Genomic DNA, 20324 nt, shown 5'->3' on the forward strand with positions numbered 1-20324 from the left:
GATTACTGCCGCAGAGTAAAGCCTGGGTCAGGTGCCAAGGTCTTCCATGAATGTGTTTAGTGGGTGAGAAGAGTGAAGAGGGAGGGATACCAACCCTGAAGAGTTGACCTAGAATGTGAACACCCCACCTACTGGTCAGTTCTTTGTCTACCTTGGGCACATACTCCTCCCTGCTGTCTACTAGAAGTTTGGACAGCCTTCATTTCCCCTCCTTGGTTTAAAGCTTTAAACTCTGCTTTGATTCTTGTTCTGTGGAATACACTTCACCTTGATATTTGAATCAGAAATAGCTAAAGCCACCTTTATACTAAACCCAGGAACCTCAGAGGGAAAAAGACTTAACTGCCGAACTGCTTTATACCCCCAGAGGTTTCACTGTGTGTTGGGGAATGAAGAAAAGAAATGAAAGGGAACCCTAGTGCACTGTTGGTGGGAATGCAGACTGGTGCAGCCACTGTGGAAAACAGTATGGAAGTTCCTCAAAAACTAAAAATGGAACTGCCTTTTGACCCAGCAATTCCACTGCTGGGGTCATACCCTAAGAACCCTGAAACACCAATCCAAAACAACCTATGCACCCTAATGTTCATAGCAGCATAATTTACAATAACCAAGTGCTGAAGCAACCTAAGTGCCCATCAGTAAATGAATGGATCAAAAAACTATGGTACATTTACACGATGGAATACTATGCTGCAGAAAGAAAGCAGGAGCTCCTATACTTTGCAACAGCATGAATAGAACTGGAGAGCATTATGCTAAGTGAAATAAGCTGGGTGGTAGAAGACAAATACCGTATGATCTTACCTATAAGTGGAACCTAATCAACAAAACAAACAAGCAAGCAAAATGCAGCCAGAGACATTGAAATTAAGAACAAACTGTAGGTAATGGGGGAGGGGGCATTTCAGGAACATCTATAAAGGACACATGGACAAAACCAAGGAGGGTGGGATCAGGGGTGGGAGGTAGGGATGGCTGGGGTTGCGGGGAGTGGTGGGGGAAAATGGAGACAACTGTACTCATCTCCATTTCCAACAACAACAACAAAAGGTTTTTTTAAAAAATATTTTATTTATTTATTTTTAGAGAGGGAAGGGAGGGAGAAAGAGAGAGAGAGAGAAACATCAATGTGCGGTTGCTGGGTGCCATGGCCTGCAACCCAGGCATATTCCCTGACTGGGAATCGAACCTGCGATGCTTTGGTTCACAGCCCGAGCTCAATCCACTGAGCTATGCCAGCCAGGACTCAAAAGTTTGTTCTTTTTTTTTTAAAGAAAAGAAATAGAAAAGAAAACTCTAGAGAGGTCATTTATAGATTAAGTGAATAATAGGCAGATTTTTCAAACTAATACTATTTCTCACAATAAATATGTTTTGTGCCTCTATGCAAGTCTCTGAAACATATTTTACAAAGTTTGGAAGTTAACCTTGTCTATTTACATTAAAAGGAAAATACAGGAAGAACATATATTAAAAAGCAGAGCATGGTAGAATATAATCTTATTAGAGACCTCTGTCTCAGCCTGATTAGTCATGTAGGAAGATTCATTTTATATCACTGTACTTATAGGTCCAAAGAGTTTATTTCCTTTCTGTACAAATCCCTCTGTCCACTGTTCCTTTTTAATTAAGACAGGATGAGAAGACACCTAATTGATTTTTAATCTACAGTTCTCCTCTCTGGAGACATAGTGTCTGATTCCACAGTCAGGAGGTTTCACCAGCTCCAAAGGACATGAGGTCTTGGAGCCATCGTATGAAGAGGATTTCCTAAACATAGTCTGATTTCTCAGAGTTCCTGTAACTCATGTTTAATATTAGCTGCTCTCAGTATACCCTGGTGGCAAAGGTACCTAGAGAAATAAAGACTCTGGTTAGATGAGCACAGAGCCAGAATGTTAGGACTGTTACCCTTCTGGTAGAGACCTTGGAGTTCATCCCTCCTGACCACTCATCCCCTCAGACATATTACAGATGATCAAACCCACTCCTGCAGAGAGAAGAAGGATTTGCCCAAGGCCTCCATATCTCAGGGGTCCAAGTGGCCTTAATTAAAGGCACAAATCCCACCTCCCCTGTGTCAGAGCCAGGGAACTAGAATGCAATCCTCTGGCTCCTGGTACAGTGCTCCTCAGCCTTATCCTTAAACGGTACATTTCTGCTTCAGCAGCAGTCCAGGGAGGTATAAAACCCTTCTGTTTTTCTGCTCAAATCATCCTCATTTGCCTTCTGGCACCTGATAGAAGACACTAAGAAGGAAGGATGGAGTAGGAGAGTGGTTCTCCCAGTTCTCTCCTGGACCAACATCATCAGCATCTTCTGGCAATGTGCTAGTAGTGTAAAATCTTGAGCCCCAACCCTGACCTAATGGATCAGAAACCCTGGAGGAAGGACCTAGAAGTGCTCCAGTTGATTCTGATAAACACTAGAAATTGATGATGAATTATAGTAGAAAATAATGCATTAGAAAGACCCCTTGTTCACCTGGTTCTTCCTATCTTAGAAATTCCAGTCCCCTCCAAGGCTGGGAGGTCATGGAATGAGGTGAGCTCTGGGGTCAGATTTAGCCCTTCCATAGCTGACTGGTGAGGTCTCCAGTCACTAAGCCTGTGTTTTCTGATCTATCAAATGTGATAATAATCCCTTCTACCAGTCCTAGAGGGTTGTCCTGAAGACTAAATGTGAGGTTGCCCAATAAACTGCTTTCTAAAAAACTGTGTGCTGTGACTTTGTAAGGAATTGCTAGAGTCTGTATGTGGATTGCTGCTTTTAGCTCTGAAAAAAAATCTCTTTGATACTGTCTAGCTCTGTATGGAGAATAGTCAGCCCACCAACCAGGGTGAACTCTTAATAGATGGTGCATATTGGAAGTGTGTGCCCTGAGTCTTGGGTTCCGATGAATAGTTGGAATGGAACTCAGCACCACATGCTCAGGAGTAGGCAGCTGAAATTTCACCATACTCAGTAAGTTTGTTTTCCCCTTATTAAATTGCTAAGGAGGAGCTTGTTTATTTTTAACTGGGAATCTTTTTTCATTATTCAACAAAGTACAAAAGACAGTAGAACTTTAGAATGGTTCCCTGCCTTAAAGATTCCGGGCACTGGATATTAAAAGTAACAGAAAATTCTGCCTCAGAAATAAGTGAATTGTACTGAAATTCCTATTCCTCTGCTTTTGCAGTTAACTTTCTTGAACCACTGACTTTTAGAATTAGGAGGAATGTGAACAATCATTGGTTCTATTTTTTTAACTCCTTATAGAACTCCTGTCTATTGTATCCCCAACATTTTGTAAATAGGCCACTTTTTGCCCCGATCTGGTAACCAGGCGTTTACTGTAAGTAGCCCATCCTATGTGGGACAGTCCTTGCTTTTAGAATGCTCTCCCCTTCGCTGAGCCAAAATCTACCTTCCTGTAGCCCCCCATCCCCTCTTTGCCTCTAGCTGTACATTCTAGAGCAAAATGGAATTGATATTCTCTTAATAATAATAATAATAATTGGCCATCATTAAAATTATGAAGAAATATTTCAATTTCTGTAAACAATTGAATTTTTGGAGAAATAAATTATTATAAGCCCTGAAACCTCAGGTTCAGTTTGATTATAATTAGAGAACAAAGGCCCAAAGCTTTAATAGCAGGAATTTTTAAAGGATATGGTGGTTTTGAGAGGGCGGAGCACTGAATTAACCATTAATTTTTGTTTACATAGATAAGAAGAAAGACTAGTGTATACTTATATACCATTTATCATTGGATTTAAGTTAAAGCTATACTTGCTCTGAATCTTTGCTCATAAAGTTGAGTTTCTATGTTTATCAAAAGGAGCAGAGCTTCCCAATGATATTTAAAGGCTTATTTTAGTAGTTCCAAAGAATCTCAATTTGTAATCTTGAAATTATGAATTGTTAGAGTGTTTGCTGTGGAAAACAGTATTTGTACATGTGAAGTTATAAACTCTGTTTGCCAAAGGAGGTTGATTATATTCACCAAGTTATGATAACTACCTACTGATCTAATTCTAATTAATTCAGCAAGAATAAAATAGTGTATAGAATCTCTTAAAATTAGGAACATCAATAAAATCATTCTACATTGTAAAACATTATTTTACTTATAAAATAAATAAGTGGCTCTAAATGATTATCTTTGGAATTTTTATTTATTTACCTTTAAGATAGGTAATACATTTTCATGATTAAAAAATTGAAAGATACAAAATGTTATACTACAAAAAGTTTCCCTTCTACCGATTTCCTGCCATACAGTTGTCCTTCCTAGCAGCAATCAGGTAGTCAATGATATCAGTTTCTGCTAAATTTTTCCAAGGATATTTTTGCATAGATAAAGCAATTATGAATATATTTTGCTACCATAATTTCTTACAAGAACAACAGCATGCAATATACATTGTTGAAGACCTCGTTTTTTTTACTTCACAATAGACCTGGAAGATTCTACGTCAGTATACAAAGAACTATCTCCTTTCTTTATGGCTGCAGAGTATGCATTGTAGAATTACACTATTATTTGATAAGTTTATTAGTAAAGTGTTATTAATGTTTATTAATAAACATTTAAGTTGTTTTCAGTCTTGTGCAACTACAAAATTTGTGCATATACTTGAGCATATGTATAGATTAAATTTTTAGTAGTAAAATTCTGAGTGAAAGGGAATGTCTATTTAAAATCTTGATAAATTGTCCTCCATAAAACATTTTACAATTTACACTCCCACCAACAAAATATGAGAGTACTTGTCAAATGTTTCCCTCACCACAGAATGTCTTATCAGCCTTTTTATTATTAAATTTATTGGAGTGACATTGGTTAAGAAATTATATAGGTTTCAGGAATACAATTCTAAAATACACCAACTGTATATTGTATTGAGTGTTCACTACCCCTTAATTCTTACAGATCTTTGTCAACCTAATAGAAGAAAAATAGTATTTCATAGAAATTGTGATTTGCATTTCTTATTATGAGTAAGAGCAAGCATTTAAGATCTATTTCTACTTCTTTCTATGTGAACTACCAGATCATATCTTTCACACATTTTTCACCTTGGGTTTTTGTTCTTATTCTTTTCAGCTCTCTATATAAATATGAAAATTATCCATTTTCCTATGACATAAAATGCAAGCGTATATATAGTTATTTGTCATCTTACTCTTCCTTTTTTTTAAGGTTTCATTTATTTATTTTTAGGGAGAGGGAAAGAGAAGGAGAAAGAGAGGAAGAAAAACATCGATGTGTGATTGCCTCTTTGCACGCCCCCAAACGAGGTCCCAACCCACAACCCAGGCAAGCACCCTGACTGGGGATGGAACGGGTGACAATTTGGTTTGTAGGCTGGTGCTCAATCAATCCACTGAACCACACCAGCCAGGGTCATCTTACTCTTCTAAAGATAATTTTATGTCTCATAGACATCTTTCATTTTTATATAGTTGAATTCACTAGTCTTTTATAGCATCTAGGTTTTGTCTTATACCCTGTACTTTGAAAGACATTGTTCACTTTAACACAAAAACTTCTCCATCCTGGCTGGTGTGGCTCAGTGGATTGAGTGCCCGCCTGTGAACTGAAAGGTCACAGATTTGATTCCTGGTCAGGGCGCACGTCTGGGTTGTAGGCCAGGTCCCTAGATGGGGGCAAGTGAGAGGCAAACTGATAGATGTATCTCTCATATATCAAAGTTTCTCTCTGTCCATTTTTCTCTTCCTTCCCCTCTCTCTAAAAATAAAATAAAAAGCCTTGGCTGGTATGGCTCAGTGGACTGAGCGACACCAAAGGGTTGCCACTTCAATTCCCAATCAGGGCACATGCCTGGTTTGTAGGCCAGGTCCCCAGAGGGGAGCATGTGAGAGGCAACCACATGCTGATGTTTTTCTCCCTCACTTTCTCCTTCCCTTCCCCTCTCTCTCAAAATAAATAAATAAATAAAACTTTAAGCAGATAAAAATAAAGTAAACACACACACACAAAAAACCTTCTATAATTCCTCCAAGTATATATTCTTTACATTTAAGTCTTTGATGTAATTGAAATTTATCTTGGTGAATAGTGTGAGGTGTAGATCCAAGTTAAATTTTTCTAGATAGGTATCCAGTTTTTCTAGTACCAAATATAATTCCACCATCTTTTACACTGACTTGAAATTTTACCTTCACCATACTAAATTCCTAAGTATATTTGATTGTACTTTTGTACTTTCTATTCTTTCTCATTGATTACAGATCAACTGTGCCTCCATTCTTTCTGGGTGGCAAAACCCTGTTTTGTTTTGTTTTGTTTTGTTTATGGTGATATCTTTTTTTTAAGATTTATTTATTTATTTATTTTTAGAGAGGGAAGGGAGGGAGGGGGGAGAGAGAGAGAGAGAGAGAGAGAGAGAAAGAGAGAGAGAGAAACATCAATGTGCGGTTGCTGGGGGTTATGGCCCGCAACCCAAGAATGTACCCTGGCTGGGAATTGAACCTGGGACACTTTGGTTCCCAGCCGCGCTCAATCCACTGAGCTACACCAGCCAGGTGGTGATATCTTTTTACTATCACCAGGTCCTCAGGAAGGGTGATTCCCAGATCAGACAGAGAGTAAATCATGGTTGGTCTATGTTAGTATTGGTAGTCTTATTACATTTGCTGTTTGTTGGTTTATTCATGGCCAATAGGTTTTAAAGGGAAGTTTATTGGTGGCCAGTAGGAATAATAGAAATCTACTCAACATGCAAAGGAAGATGTTTAGCTGGCAGTTGAATATGTAAATCTGAAATTCAGAAGAGAGGTCTGGAATGGAGGTGTCATTAAAGTAATATGATGGGATAAGATTATCAAGGAGTGAGTATAAAAATGGAAAAGGTTAGCCCTGGCTGGCGTAGCTCAGTGGATTGAGGTCAGACTGCAAACCAAAGTGTCGCAGGTTTGATTCCCAGTCAGGCCACATACCTGGGTTGCAGGCCACGGCCCCCAGCAACTGCACATTGATGTTTCTCTCTCTCTCTCTTTCTCCCTCCCTTCCCTCTCTAAAAGTAAATAAATAAAATCTTTTAAAAATGGAAAAGGTTAAAAGGTCAAAGTATTGATTGGGGTGATATTGTGGAGAAACCAATAGCAGCCAATGAGACAGAAAAACTAGGGGAGGGGAGTATCATGTAGCCAAGGAAGAGGAAATAATCAGCTGTGTCTAGTGCTTTTGGTTGATCAAGTAACACTGAGAATTAACCATTGTTAATAAATGCACATCACTGATGGCCTTGACAAGAGCATTTCTGTGGAGTAGTGGAGATGAAAACTTAACTAGACAGGGTCTCACAGAAAGTGAGAAACAGGAGGTCAATACATCCTGTACAGTACAGATCACCTTTGTGAGACATTTTGCTGTAAAGGAGAGCAGAGAAATGGGGCAGAATCTGGAGGGTCAAGCTGGGTCAAAAGAGGTATATTTTTTATTTTTGAGATGGTAGAAATAAATTCATGTTGGTATGTCAATGGGAAGTAAAAACACAAAAATGATGATGTAGAAGAGAGAGAGAATTGCTGGATAGTTGTCTTTGAGAAAATGAAACAGTAGGGGCCCATGCACTGTGCTAACAAAGTGTGATCTATGGACTAGTGATGGTCTACGAACAATTTGTCACCAGTTTATGGCAGACATTGAGAGTATTTAAATTTAAAATCTTTAAATATTGTGTAGCAATTTTGTGTCTGTTGGATCTAATAATAAAAAATCTGACCTAGAATAGTCAAATTCATAGAGACAGAAAGTAGAATGGTGTTTGTCAGGGGCTGTGGGGAGGAGGCAATAAGGAGTTATTATTTAATGGGTTTGAAGTTTCACTTTTGCAAGATGAAAAGAATTCTGAAGCTCCACGGTGGTGATAGTAGCACAACAACGTGAATGTACTTAATACTATTGAATTGTACATTTAAAAGTGGTTATGATGGTTAAAAAAATCTGGGCTTACAATTTGTGTGTTGGCTTTTAATAGTATTTTCTAATAACTTTTATTGCATTTTAAAATATATAGGTTCATACCCTGTTTGGTGTGGCTCAGTTGATTGAGCACCAGCTGTGAACCAAAGTGTCTCTGGTTCGATTCCAAGTCAGGACACATGTCTGGGCTGTGCACCAGGCCCCCAGTAAGGGGCAGGTGAGAGGTAACCACACATTGCTCTTTCTCTTCCTCTCTTTCTCCCTCCCTTCCCCTCTGTCTAAAAATAAATAAATAATCTAAATATATATGTGTGTATGTGTTTGTAACTGATTGTGAATTAAAAAAAAACAACTAAGTCTTTTAGCTGAGATAGTTTGAGAAGGCCTCCGATAAAAGACAAATCATTAGTAGGAAAGAAAGGAAGTCAGTGTATAGGAGCAGAGTTGCATGCAGAGCAGACTTGTAGGTAGTTGGAAGTCATGGTGGCTGGTGAGAAATTGAAGATGTTATCTTTTTTCTTTTTTGCCTCAATTTCTCAGTGAATTAGTAGTAAAATAATCAGTTAAGTGGGGATAAGAGAGGAAGGAAAGTTTGAAGAGAGGAGTGTGAAATAGTTATCTAGTAGGGTGAAGGGTGTATGGAAGTGGGAAAATGTGGCAGTATAGCCAAGCGTTAGGGACCTGTTTGAGGATAATGATAAATTTAGAGGGAGACCAATCTGTTCAGTCAGTATCATCTTGGATTTTTTCTCCACTCCCCCAAACACCCCCACTCCCACCCTGTTTTGCTGCAGGTTCAGGATTAGAGTTTTGTCAGGTGAGTACAAGGAAAGAAAAGCAGAACTGGAGAAAGGAAGGTTAACCTGGGAATGATTTTCATGAGGGGCGGTAGAATCCAAGCTGTTCACTAAAGTAAGTGAGGATGTAGGGTAGTGTGAGGAGTAGTGAAAACGTAGTAGGATCAGTGGGTTCCGAGTCTTGGTAGAGTTTTTGGACTTGAAGAATTTTTGGACTTGGGTGTTAGAGGAACAGGGCTAGAAAGGAAGGGGTTTGTGGTGGGAGAGTTGGATGATTAAAATTGAGATATTAGAGTGGTTACAATTTGGTAATGAAGAGATCTAAGGTATGAACGTGCAAATGAGAGGCTGAGGCAAGGGCAATCCCTAGAGGAAAGGAACCTGAGACACCAGGGCATTGGAAGAATCATCTAAGAGAATTGAAATCACCAAGAATTATGACACTATTAATGAATGACAACCAGAAGCACTGGGGGCCAAAGGTGACTGACATGAGTCAGTGCTCTAGTTTCCCGTAATGACGTAATGTTTAAAGTTCTTATTTTTGAAGGTAGGATAACATTTCACGGAGTGTGAGTCCTTTAAGGGCCATGGATGGGGAGAAGCCAGAAAAGGAGCGTCAAGTAGAGACTACACAGCCGAGTCTGCGCAATGATAATGGAGGCGGGGCCAAGCTTGAGCTCGTGGGAGGGGGCGGAGCCTCCCGGGGGCGGAGTCTGCGCTCCGGGTCCCGCTGCGGCTGCGGGTGCTGCACTTCCAGCTTCTGAGCGAAGGAGGCTGAGGCCTGGGCCGAGCCCGGAGCCGCCGCTCGCCGGAGCCTCCTGGAGCCCCCGCGCCGGCTCAACCTGGGGGCGGGCTCAGGCCCGGCCCGCCGCCGAGCCCAGGACAGAGGCTGCATGCCCGAGGACCAGGCCGGCACAGCCATGGTGAGGGAGCAAGGCCTGTCCGAATCGTAGCCGCCTTCCACCCCAGCTCCCGCAGGCCTGCCCTTCCCCAGCTCTGGTGCCCCCTCTGCGCCCCGCCTTTCCGTCACCCGCTTGTTTCCGCCCCCTCGGCGGCCGGTCCTCCTTTCCCGGTGCTCCCCGGCCACCTGCTGGGGTGACATTTCCCCCTTTTCTCTTTCCTTCCCGGTGACACCCTTTTTTAAAATCACTCCCAGTGACAGCGTCTTTCGCGTTCTCCTTTGCCGCCCCCTCTTCGTCCTTTAACCCGACCTTCCTTTCTTCTCTACCATTTTGCCTTTATCTGTCTTTTGTGATCTCTGCTACTTACCTCGTTTCCTCCCCATTTTTCGTTCCTGCTCTTTGCTCTCGCTTCTTACCCCCTTTCACCATTTATCTCCATTGCCCGCTCCTTTCCGAATCATTTCTCCCCTTCGACCTCTACCATCCACATTTCCTCTCCCTTTTATCCGCCATCCTCTCTCCCCGTGGCTTTCACAGCGGTCCCCATTTCCTTCCCCGGGTTTCAGGGCTCTAAGCAGGAGCAATTTGAGGGCGATAGCTTCCCGAAAGGCGCAGATGGGAATTCGTTGGCTTTCTTCTTCCTCTTGTTTTGTGGAGGGTAAAGGCGTTACTGCAGGTATTGGAGAGCCTCGAAGCCTTATCACCTAGTGTCACTGCAAAACCTGAGTGAAAGTATGTTTTGGAGTGATGGAATGAGGTCAGCATGCATACTATGACCTTAGGAGATATGTAGCCTTTTGATAGAAATAACTCGAATGTTTTGGAATGTATTTTTATATTGACCTTTTAATGTGGATGTACATTTTAAAATTTTGGAAAAATTTAAAATACTTATTTACAGGTTTGACTATTACTCAGAACAAATCGTTTGTTGTTGTTTGGAGGCAGAGACCAGGGCTTCTAAAGACTGAAAATCAGCTTGGTAGTCAGATTGTGACAGTACTCTTTAATACCTTCCATGCCTTCATTGGTTTTGACCTTTCTGAATTTAGTTGAGTGGCCCATACATTTGCAATTTTTCTTTTTCCTGTTTTGTAATAGGTTGAGGCTTCAGGTGGTTTTTCATTGAGTTGGGTCACTCAACACATTTCTCCATCATATGCAGCAATCTATATTTTGGTCTCTGGGAGAAATAAGACATTCTAGTCAAGTTTAAGTCCTAGTAATTATGTTCTCTTATGGGCTTAGTTAATTTCTATTGTTTCCCCTATCTGTTTTTTAGGAAAATGGTTTATAATGAAATAATTTAATTTGTGAACTTTCTCTAACTCACTTATTCTGCATCTTTGGGTTGTCATTCTCCTGTATCTGCCTCCACAACAACCCCTCATGTTCACAAACCATCACACTGCAATTGTGTTAACCTGTTCTCCCCCTGAGACATAAGTTCTTCTAGACAGCAACTGTGCCTTACTTATTCCTGTTATTCCCAGTGCCCAGTTAAATATAATGGGGATATGTTCTGAGAAATGCGTCGGTATGTGATTTTGCCATTGTTTGTACATCATAGAGTAAGTACACTTACACTAAACTAGGTGTAGCCTACTACACACCTTGGCTTTATGGTACACACCATTGTATATGCTGTCCGTTATGGACCAAAGTGCCATTATGCAATGCATGACTGCAGTTGAGATGTCTAAGGCAGAGGTTCTCAGACTTTACCATGAACCAGAATCACCTGGAGAGCTTTCAGGCTGCTTCATCCAGAGTTACTAGGTCTGGAGTAGGGCCTGAGAGTTTGGATTTCTAACCAGTAACCCATATCATGCTGATGTTCCTAGTCTGTGAACCACACTTTGAGAACCACTAGTCTAATATATAATCCTTATTTTTTACTTATCTAACAATTTTTAATGCCATTGACTGCTGTCATTGGGATATTACAAATAATAAAATAGATATAGTCCCTGCCTTTTTGTATCTTATATGTGGGTACAATATAGACATTAAGTAGAAAGAGTAATTTTAAATGTGAAGAGTGTAAAAAATGGAAAAGTTGCAGAATCAAGGTATGGGATAGTTAGGGATGGTTTCCTAGAGGATCTTACTTTGAGGAAGAAAACTGAAGTATTAAGTTATAGGAATTATTTGTGGGAAACCAGATAGAAGGAATAGCACATGTAAATGACCACTGGTGCTATTCTGTTTGGCCATTTTAACTTTGCATATTCTAGAGGTTTCAGCTAAAGGAACTCACGGAAACCCCATCTGCCCTGCTTACCCCTCAAAAGCGAAACAAAACAAAATAACCCTGTATCATATAACCCTCTTTCATAGTGTACATATCTACTGTAATTTTAAATTTCTGAATGTGATTATTTGGTTAATAGTTGTATCCAACCCCAGACTATACAAATCATTGATGCAGAGGTGGGTTTTTTTTTTGCCAGCTCTAAGTAACCAGCATGTGATGTTCTAGATACTGGGGTTACAATGATTGAAAAAAAGAAGACTTGGTCCCTGTGGAGGGAGTAAGGTACACAATAAATAAACAAATATGTAGTGAGAAGTAATTATAAATGCTAAGAAGAAATAAATCAGGGAAAATTTGAGATCTTGCTTCTCAGTATATGTTGTCAGTCTGGCTCAAGTAAACTTATAAAAATCATAAATAAATAATAAATCAGGGTAAGATATAAAGTGATGTATGTATGTATGTGGCAGATATTTTAAATAGTATGGTTAGGCAGCAACACTAATAGCTAATATGACTGTATAGGCCTTGTCTTAATTGATTTACATACTTTTTCTCATTTAATCTTCATAGCAACCTAATGAAATAAGTACTAGCTCTATGAATGTAGAGACCATATTTGTTCAGCTCATCATTGAATCTTTAATACCTAGTTCCTTGTGTATAAATGCTCAGTAAATATTTGTTAGATGAATGAATGACTTTAGGCATGATTAGATAGAGAGGGAAGCTTGGTTGAGGAGGGGGCATTTGAACTGGGGGTCTTAACAAGGTGGGATTTTATTGGGTATTTAGGAAGGGAAGCCATTTTTGGCAAAGGGACCAGCCTGAGTGTTGAACCTGAGACAGAAGCAGTTGTGATGTATTCTGGGAAATATGTGACTCTAGCATTGAGGATGCAGTAGAAAATGAGACTAGGTGAGCCTACAGTCAGATCGTGGAGGAACTTGAGTCACAGGCTCAGGAGTTTTTGTCTCATTGTGAAGATGCTGAGTACCTTGAAAGGTTTTTGTGTGTGTGAAGGGATGTCACAATTTAGAGATTTGGAGGATGATCACTATAAATCAGTATGAAACATGATTCGGAGTGGGAAGAGCTGTTGCACTAGTCTTAGTGAAAAAATAAGTACATGAACTTTCTCCCTAGCCTTGTTATGGTGGTGGTGATTTAACTGGAGAAAGGAGAATATAGGGAAATGAAATATGAAGATCTGGCACACCACTTTTGGTGAATTCTCCATAGAGACATTACTATGGAGTTGTATAAGAAACAAAGAATTGATAACAGCTTTGCAATTTTGGTCATAGGGCCTCAGTTTCCATAGGTACTGCCTTTAGGGATATATGAGAATATTAAAGTACACTTACTATACCAAACTCCTTTATTTACAAACAGCAGGTCTCCCAAAGGTCATGTATGACATCATGTAGAGAGAATCAGCACTTCCCAACCTTGTTTAATTTTAAAAATAGATTTTTATTAAAGATTTTATTTATTTATTTTTAGAGAAAGGGGAAGGAAGGGAGAAAAAGAGAGATAACATCATGTACAAGAGAAACATAGATTGGTTGCCTCTCACATGCCCCAACTAGGGACCTGGGCTGCAACCCAGGCATGTGCCCTGACGGGAATGGAACCAGTGACCTTTCAGTTTGTAGGCCAGTGCTCAGTCCACTGAGCCACACCAGACAGTGCAAATTTTAAAAATTGTATGGTATGATAAAGGAATGATTTTAAGTAAAGTATATTTTATTTTAAATTACATATATAATTTCTTGAATAATACTTTGAACGAAATACATTAAAACAAATTTCTTTTTCCTGTTTTACAAATGACACTTTAACATGAGCTAAATCATTATTTGTTGTATTTGAAATGGACATATATTACAATGTAGATTGAAATTAATTACATTTATGGTATCGAAATAGATAAGAAATTACTTTCTAACCTTAAATTTGGAATTATTACATTTTTGTACTTACAGAAATCAACAGGTTTTTATAATTGTTCTGTTTTGTTTCTAAATGACAAAATTAAAGCAATAGTTTTAGGCTGCTACTTGAAAGCTTATCTCCACAAATAAAACATTGGAAGTATCGATACTTTATTTCCAATAAATGAAAATTCTAATTGGAGATAACTATTACCACATTTCTTTGCTATTTTCTTTTTTTTAATGCTTAAAGAGACTGAGCTATCTTGATGTAGTACCATTTAAAAATTCTGATCAGCCCTGGCTGGTGTGGTTTAGTGGATTGAGCACCAGCCTGCGAACCAAAGGGTCACTGGTTCGATTCCCAGTTAGGGCTATGCCTGGCTTGCAGGCCAGGTTCCCAGTATGCGGTGTATGAGAAGCAACCACACGTTGATGTTTCTCTCCCTCTCTTTCTCTCTCCCTTCCCTCTCTTCTCTCTAAAAATAAGTAAAAAAAATCTTAAAAACAAAAATCCTGATCAGCTCTGGCTGGTATGGTTCAGTGGATTGAGCCCTGGCCTGCAAACTGAAAGGTCACCGGTTCCATTCCTAGTCAGGGCACATGCCTGGGTTGCAGGCCAGGTTCCCAGTAGGGGGCAGGCAAGAGGCAACCACACACTGTTGTTTCTCTCCCTCTCTTTCTCCTTCCTTTCCCCTCTGTCTAAAAATAAATAAAATTTTAAAAAAGAATCCTGATCAAATAATGCATTCATTTATTTGTTTTATCATCAGTGTAGCCTATGTTTCTTGTTTTTAACCAACAGTTCATTATAAGAGTAAATATAATTTTAAACTACAGTGATGTTCAGTGTTCAGATGAAGTTATAATAATTGAGTGACTATAGCCCCGGCTGGTGTGGCTCAGTGGAGTGAGTGCTGGCCTGTGAACCAAAGGGTTGCCACTTCAATTCCCAGTCAAGGCACATGCCTGGGTTACAGGCCAGGTACCCAGTGAGGGGCATGCAAGAGGCAACCACACGTTGATATTTTTCTCCCTCTCTTTCTCCTTCCCTCCCCCTCTCTCTAAAAATAAATGAAATCTTTTAAAAATTAAAATAATTGAGTGATTATAATATCATGAGCCAGTCTTTTAATTTTCATTAATTAATTTATGTGCAGCAGATAAAATTTTGGATACTTTCAAACTATTCTGTTTTTAAAGGGGAAAACTTTTAAATATTATTTCATTAAATGGTTAAAAATACACAAATTTGAGATAGACATCAGTATTGAATTTAATGACTTGAGCAGTTGGGAAATGCTGGCTAAAACACTGTTTTCATAGGTTCTAAAGCTAGCCCTTAAAAACACATTTAACCAATAAGTGGAAGAAATAGTCATTAGATACAATGTAATGAAGACATTTTTAATGTTAACAGTAGTTAAAATATAAAAATAATGTTAAAATATAATTCTTGGATACTGGGACATTTATTTAGAGGAGAATGATCTCATACAATAGCTTTCATTTAGTGAACACACAATGTGTCAGATGATGTACTAATTAATCTTCACAGTCCCATGAGGTTGATGATATTTCTCATTGCACACATAAGAATAGTGAGGCTTTGAGAAATCAAGTAAGGTTCCTGAGGTTATATAGCTGACAGAGAAGGATTCAAGCACAGGATTGTCTGACCCCTAAGCTGGTGCTATTTCAAACACCTTCCTGGGGCTTTTATGAGGTTGTAGGAATATTTGTATCACTGTTTCCATGATGAAACTAATTTATATTTAATGAAAGAAAATTGATCAAAGGGTATGTACCGTTTTATGATTCTTGATCCATATTGTCTTCTATAAAGCACTTGAATATCAGATGTTGATGCCATTCTGTCTTTAGTATTTAAACACTTTTTTAACATCGATAGCTTGGGAAATATGGGAATACACTTTCAGAATACATTAATGTGGGGGAAAAGCAAAAGGCTGGTAGGAATTAAGTATCATTTTAAAATGATACTGCTCTTAATTCTAACATGTATTGAAAAGCGTCTATCATGTATTGAAAACTGTATTTTTCAAGATATTATTATATAGAGTGCATACTTGGTATGAATGTGAATTTGTGGACTTTTTATGAGACTTAAAGAGCCTACAGGTTAGACCCGACTAGTTTACAGTGTTCCTATAGTGTTGCAGGGGCCACACAGGCTGTTCTGCACAACTCAAGTGGCAATCATACATGTGGACAGCAGTGGTCTCCAAAGCCCTGTGTCCTGTGTACTTACTTGTCAAAGTCCAACACATAGTAGGATAGGGGCTAGGCAAATAGTTGTTGAATGCAAGTGTTTTGAATAGTATATTAGGACCCTTATGATCTAATCCTTCAACAACCTAATCACTTAATGGTCTAATCATTTTATGAGGAAAAGTGTTTGCATTTTATGCTCCTTAATAGCATACATTATGCTCTTTTTCCTGATTACACTTTGTTTTTGCCTAGAGTTCTGCCCTCCTTCCTGACTGTACAACTTTCATATGTTACTTTAAATCAGTGATTTTCAACTAGACACACTGGCAAGAATTTTTAAAACGTGGAATACCCTAGTCAGGGACACTGACCTGTTTTCCCTTAGCTTGTCAAATTAAAAAATGACAACAGCCAACACAACAATAGCTGTCCAGTGTGAATTAATCAAAATTATACCTAATTTTTTTGGTCAGAGCAGCAAAAAAAATTTTTTTTGGTGTGTCACAGAATTTTATTATAATAATTAGTTTATATGTGCCATGAGATGAAGAAGGTTGAAAATCACTGTCTTTTTGAAGCCTTCATTACCTCCAGGTAGCCTTGTGTTACTTTTTTACATTTGCCTTTCTGAACTTTGTATATGTCTTGGTTACAACGGTTATTCTGTGGTGGTGGTATTGTTTGTTAACAAGTCTGCCTCTCCAATTTGTGGACTTCCTGAGGGCAAGGACAGTACTGTGTTTTATCAACTCCAATCTTAAGCATTTAGCATAATGCCTGAGGCATAGTAAGAAGATATTTGTTTAGTGAAAGGATGTGTGTTTTTTGTAGAGAATTGAATAAGGTGGTGTTAACTGGGATGTGAGTTATAAAAGAGGGCAAAAAAGGTGAACACTCCCTCTGGCCTATGTGGCTCAGTTGGTTGGAATGTCACCCCATAACCTAAGCATCACTGGCTTGATTCCCAGTCAGGGCACATGCTGTGGTTGTAGGCTCAATCCCTGGTTGGGGTGCGCGCAGAAGGTAGCTGATCCGTGTTTCTCATATCCATGTTTCTCTCTCTTCCTCTCCCATCCCCTCTCTATTTAATAAGAACACAATAAACCTTTAAAAAAAAATGGTGAACACTCTGTACAGGTCCTCTGAGGAGGAAAAAGAGATTGGATGGGTAAGAAATGTTTGATCAGATAGTTTCTCTTACTACCCTAAATGGTACTTTTGACCTAGGATACATGTTTCTGTCCAGAAGAGTTGAGCTGGAAGAGTTAAGAAGGAAGCCAAGTGACTTCAAGATGAATTGCAAAATAATATCCCTTTGTATAAATACTTGCAAATTACTTGTTTATAATGTGTGGAGGTGTCCTTCCAGAGAATAGAATATTTAAACGCAAATAGTAAAGAATCAGTTACAGGTAAATCTAGAGGGGTGGTTAATCATTTAAATATTTTATTAACTCTATATGAAGATCGTTTGTTTTTATTTTTTCCTATCTCCATTTCTTTTCTGTAAAAACATTTTTTAGCTCTCCAGTATCTTAATGCCTGTTCAATGTCATAGTCTCCTTTCCTAAACATGTTTTTTAAATGCCTTTAGCCTTGACTGGTATGGCTTAGTGGATTGAGAGTACTGGCCTACAAACCAAAAGGTTGCTGGTTTGATTCCTGGGTTGCCAGCCAGGTGTCCCTGGTCTCTCCCTCCTTTCCCCCCTCTCTAAAAATAAATAAATAAAAATGTTAATTAAAAAAAAATAGGCTTCTGGCCAAGATGGAGGCATAGGTAGTCGCACTGTGCCTCCTTGCGCAGCCAAAACTAAGGACAAAAATTTAGAAACAAAAATCAACCAGAACAGAGAGAAATGAACTGAACGGAAGTCTAACTACCATTCATCCAGATCAGTAAGGAGGGGTGGAGTCGGAGGCCTATGGAGAGGGGTTGAAGGGTCCCAGCAGGAAAAAGTGGTGGCTGGGGCAGACTCGGGCACGCAGGGTGCATACGGCAGTTGGCGGACCCCAGAAGCGCAGGAGCAGCTGACGGACCCATGGCAGACCCTGGGCGTGGGAGGCAACAGCAGACCCAGTGAGGCACTCAGGGCAGCTGGATGTCTGCAGGCACACATTCGAGCGCAGACAAACTAAGCAAAAACGGGCAGCGACACAGACCTCGCAACCCAGGGACCCAGTGCCAGGAAACAAAGCCTAAAGGCACCAGCTGAAAACACCTGTGGGAGTTGAGGCTGGGAGATTCTCTCAGCCTCACAGGAGAGCTCCTTGGGGAGATCCACAGGGTCCAAGAAAGTACACAAACCCACCCGCCCAGGAGCCAGCACCAGAAGGGCCCAATCTGCTTGTGGGAAGCGACAAAGGGGACTGAAGTCCTAGAGAGAGCAGAGCGGGTGCCACTGTTCCCTCTCGGACCCTGCCCCCACATACAACGTCACAACCCAGCGACTGGGGTGCCCCGCCCTGGTGAACACCTACGGCTCCGCTCCTCAATATGTAACAGGCGCAACGAGACCAAAGGGCAGGGGGGAAGATGGCTCAAACAGAATTAAGAGCCCCTCGGCCAGTACTTTTAAGCAAACGAGAGATGGCCAAGCTATCAGATGCACAGTTCAAAGCACTGGTGATCAGGATGCTCACAGAATTGGTTGACTTTGGCCATAAATTAGATGAACAAATGCAGGCTACATTAAGAGAAATGAAGGAAAATGCACAGGGAACCAATAGTGATGGAAAGAAAACTGGGTTTCAAATCAATGGAAGGGACCAGAAGGAAGAAAGGAACAACCAAACAGAAAAGAATGAAGAAACAAGAATTCAAAAAAAAAATGAGGAGAGGCTTAGGAACCTCCAGGACATCTTTAAACGTTCCAACATCCGAATTATAGGGGTACCAGAAGGGGAAGAGGAAAAACAAGTGGAAAAGTTATTTGAACAAATAATAAAGGAGAACTTCCCCAATCTGGCAAAGGAAATAGACCTCTAGGAAGTCCAGGAAGCTCAGAGAGTCCCAAAGAGGTTGGACCCAAGGAGGAACACACCAAGGCACAGCATAATTACATTACCCAAGGTAAAAATGAAGGAGAGAATTCTAGAAGCAGCAAGAGATAAGGGGACAGTTACCTACACAGGAGTTCCCATCAGAATGTCAGCTAATTTCTCAAAAGAGACCTTGCAGGCAAGAAGGGGCTGGAAAGAAATATTCCAAGTCATGAAAGGCAAGGACCTACATCCAAGATTGCTCTATCCAGCAAAGCTTTCATTTAGAATGGAAGGGCAGATAGATAAAGTGCTTCTCAGATAAGGCCAAGTTAAAGGAGTTCATCATCACCAAGCCCTTATTATATGAAATGTAAAGGACTTATCTAAGAAAAAGAAGATCAAAACTATGAACAGTAAAAAAAGACATCAGACTCACAGTTAGTAACAACCATACCTTAAACAAAAGCAAACTAAGCAAACAAATAGAACAGGAACAGAACCACAGAAATGGACATCACATGGAAGGTTAGCAACAGGGAAGTGGGAGGAGGAGAGAGGGGGAAAAGGTACAGAGAGTTAAGCAGCATAGACAATAGGTAGAAAATAGATGGGGGGAGGGCAAGAATAGTGTGGGAAATATAGAAGCTAAAGAACTTATGACACATGGACATGAACTAAAGGGGGGAATGTGGGTGGGATGGGGTGGGCAGAGTGGAGGGGAGTGAAGGGAGAAAATGGGACAACTGTAATAGCATAATCAATAAAATATATTAAAAATAGAATAAAATGCCTTTTAAAAGTTTGAATGTTCTTGGCCATGGCCTGGTACCTCAGTTGGTTGGAGTCTTGTCCTGATACATCAAGGTTGTAAGTTCGATGTCTGGTCAGGGCACATAACAGAATCAACCAGTTAATACATTAATAAGTGGAACAACAAATTGATATTTCCCTCTCTCTGTATGCCTCTCCCTTCTCTCTCTCTAAAAATCAGTAAAAACTGATTTAAAATTTAAAAAACTAGGTATGCAAAGGGATAGAAAAACACAATAAGGAGAATGATTAGTCACTTGAAACTGACCGAGAACTAACAGATCTTTTCTTTTAATAAAGATTTTTTTTAAAGATTTTATTTATTTATTTTTAGGGAGGGAAGGAAGAGGGGGAGAGAGAGAGAGAGAGACAGACAGACATCAATGTGCGGTTGCTGGGGGTCATGGCCTGCAACCCAGGAATGTACCCTGGCTGGGAATTGAACCTGGGACACTTTGG

At 39.8% G+C, this 20324-nt stretch overlaps 1 protein-coding gene across 1 annotated transcript in view; it reads left to right on the forward strand.

The window, feature by feature from the left end:
• Window positions 1-9458: 9458 nt before the first annotated feature.
• ZYG11B (zyg-11 family member B, cell cycle regulator) overlaps window positions 9459-20324 on the forward strand; it is a 67778-nt gene continuing 56912 nt past the window's right edge. The window contains exon 1 of the mRNA XM_028514171.2: window positions 9459-9665. Within this exon, the coding sequence (XP_028369972.1) occupies window positions 9636-9665 (30 nt within the window). The 5' untranslated portion in view covers window positions 9459-9635. The remainder of the gene's footprint in view (window positions 9666-20324) is intronic.

The sequence above is a fragment of the Phyllostomus discolor genome, chromosome 5, assembly GCF_004126475.2.
Source record: "Phyllostomus discolor isolate MPI-MPIP mPhyDis1 chromosome 5, mPhyDis1.pri.v3, whole genome shotgun sequence".
Lineage (NCBI taxonomy): Eukaryota > Metazoa > Chordata > Mammalia > Chiroptera > Phyllostomidae > Phyllostomus > Phyllostomus discolor.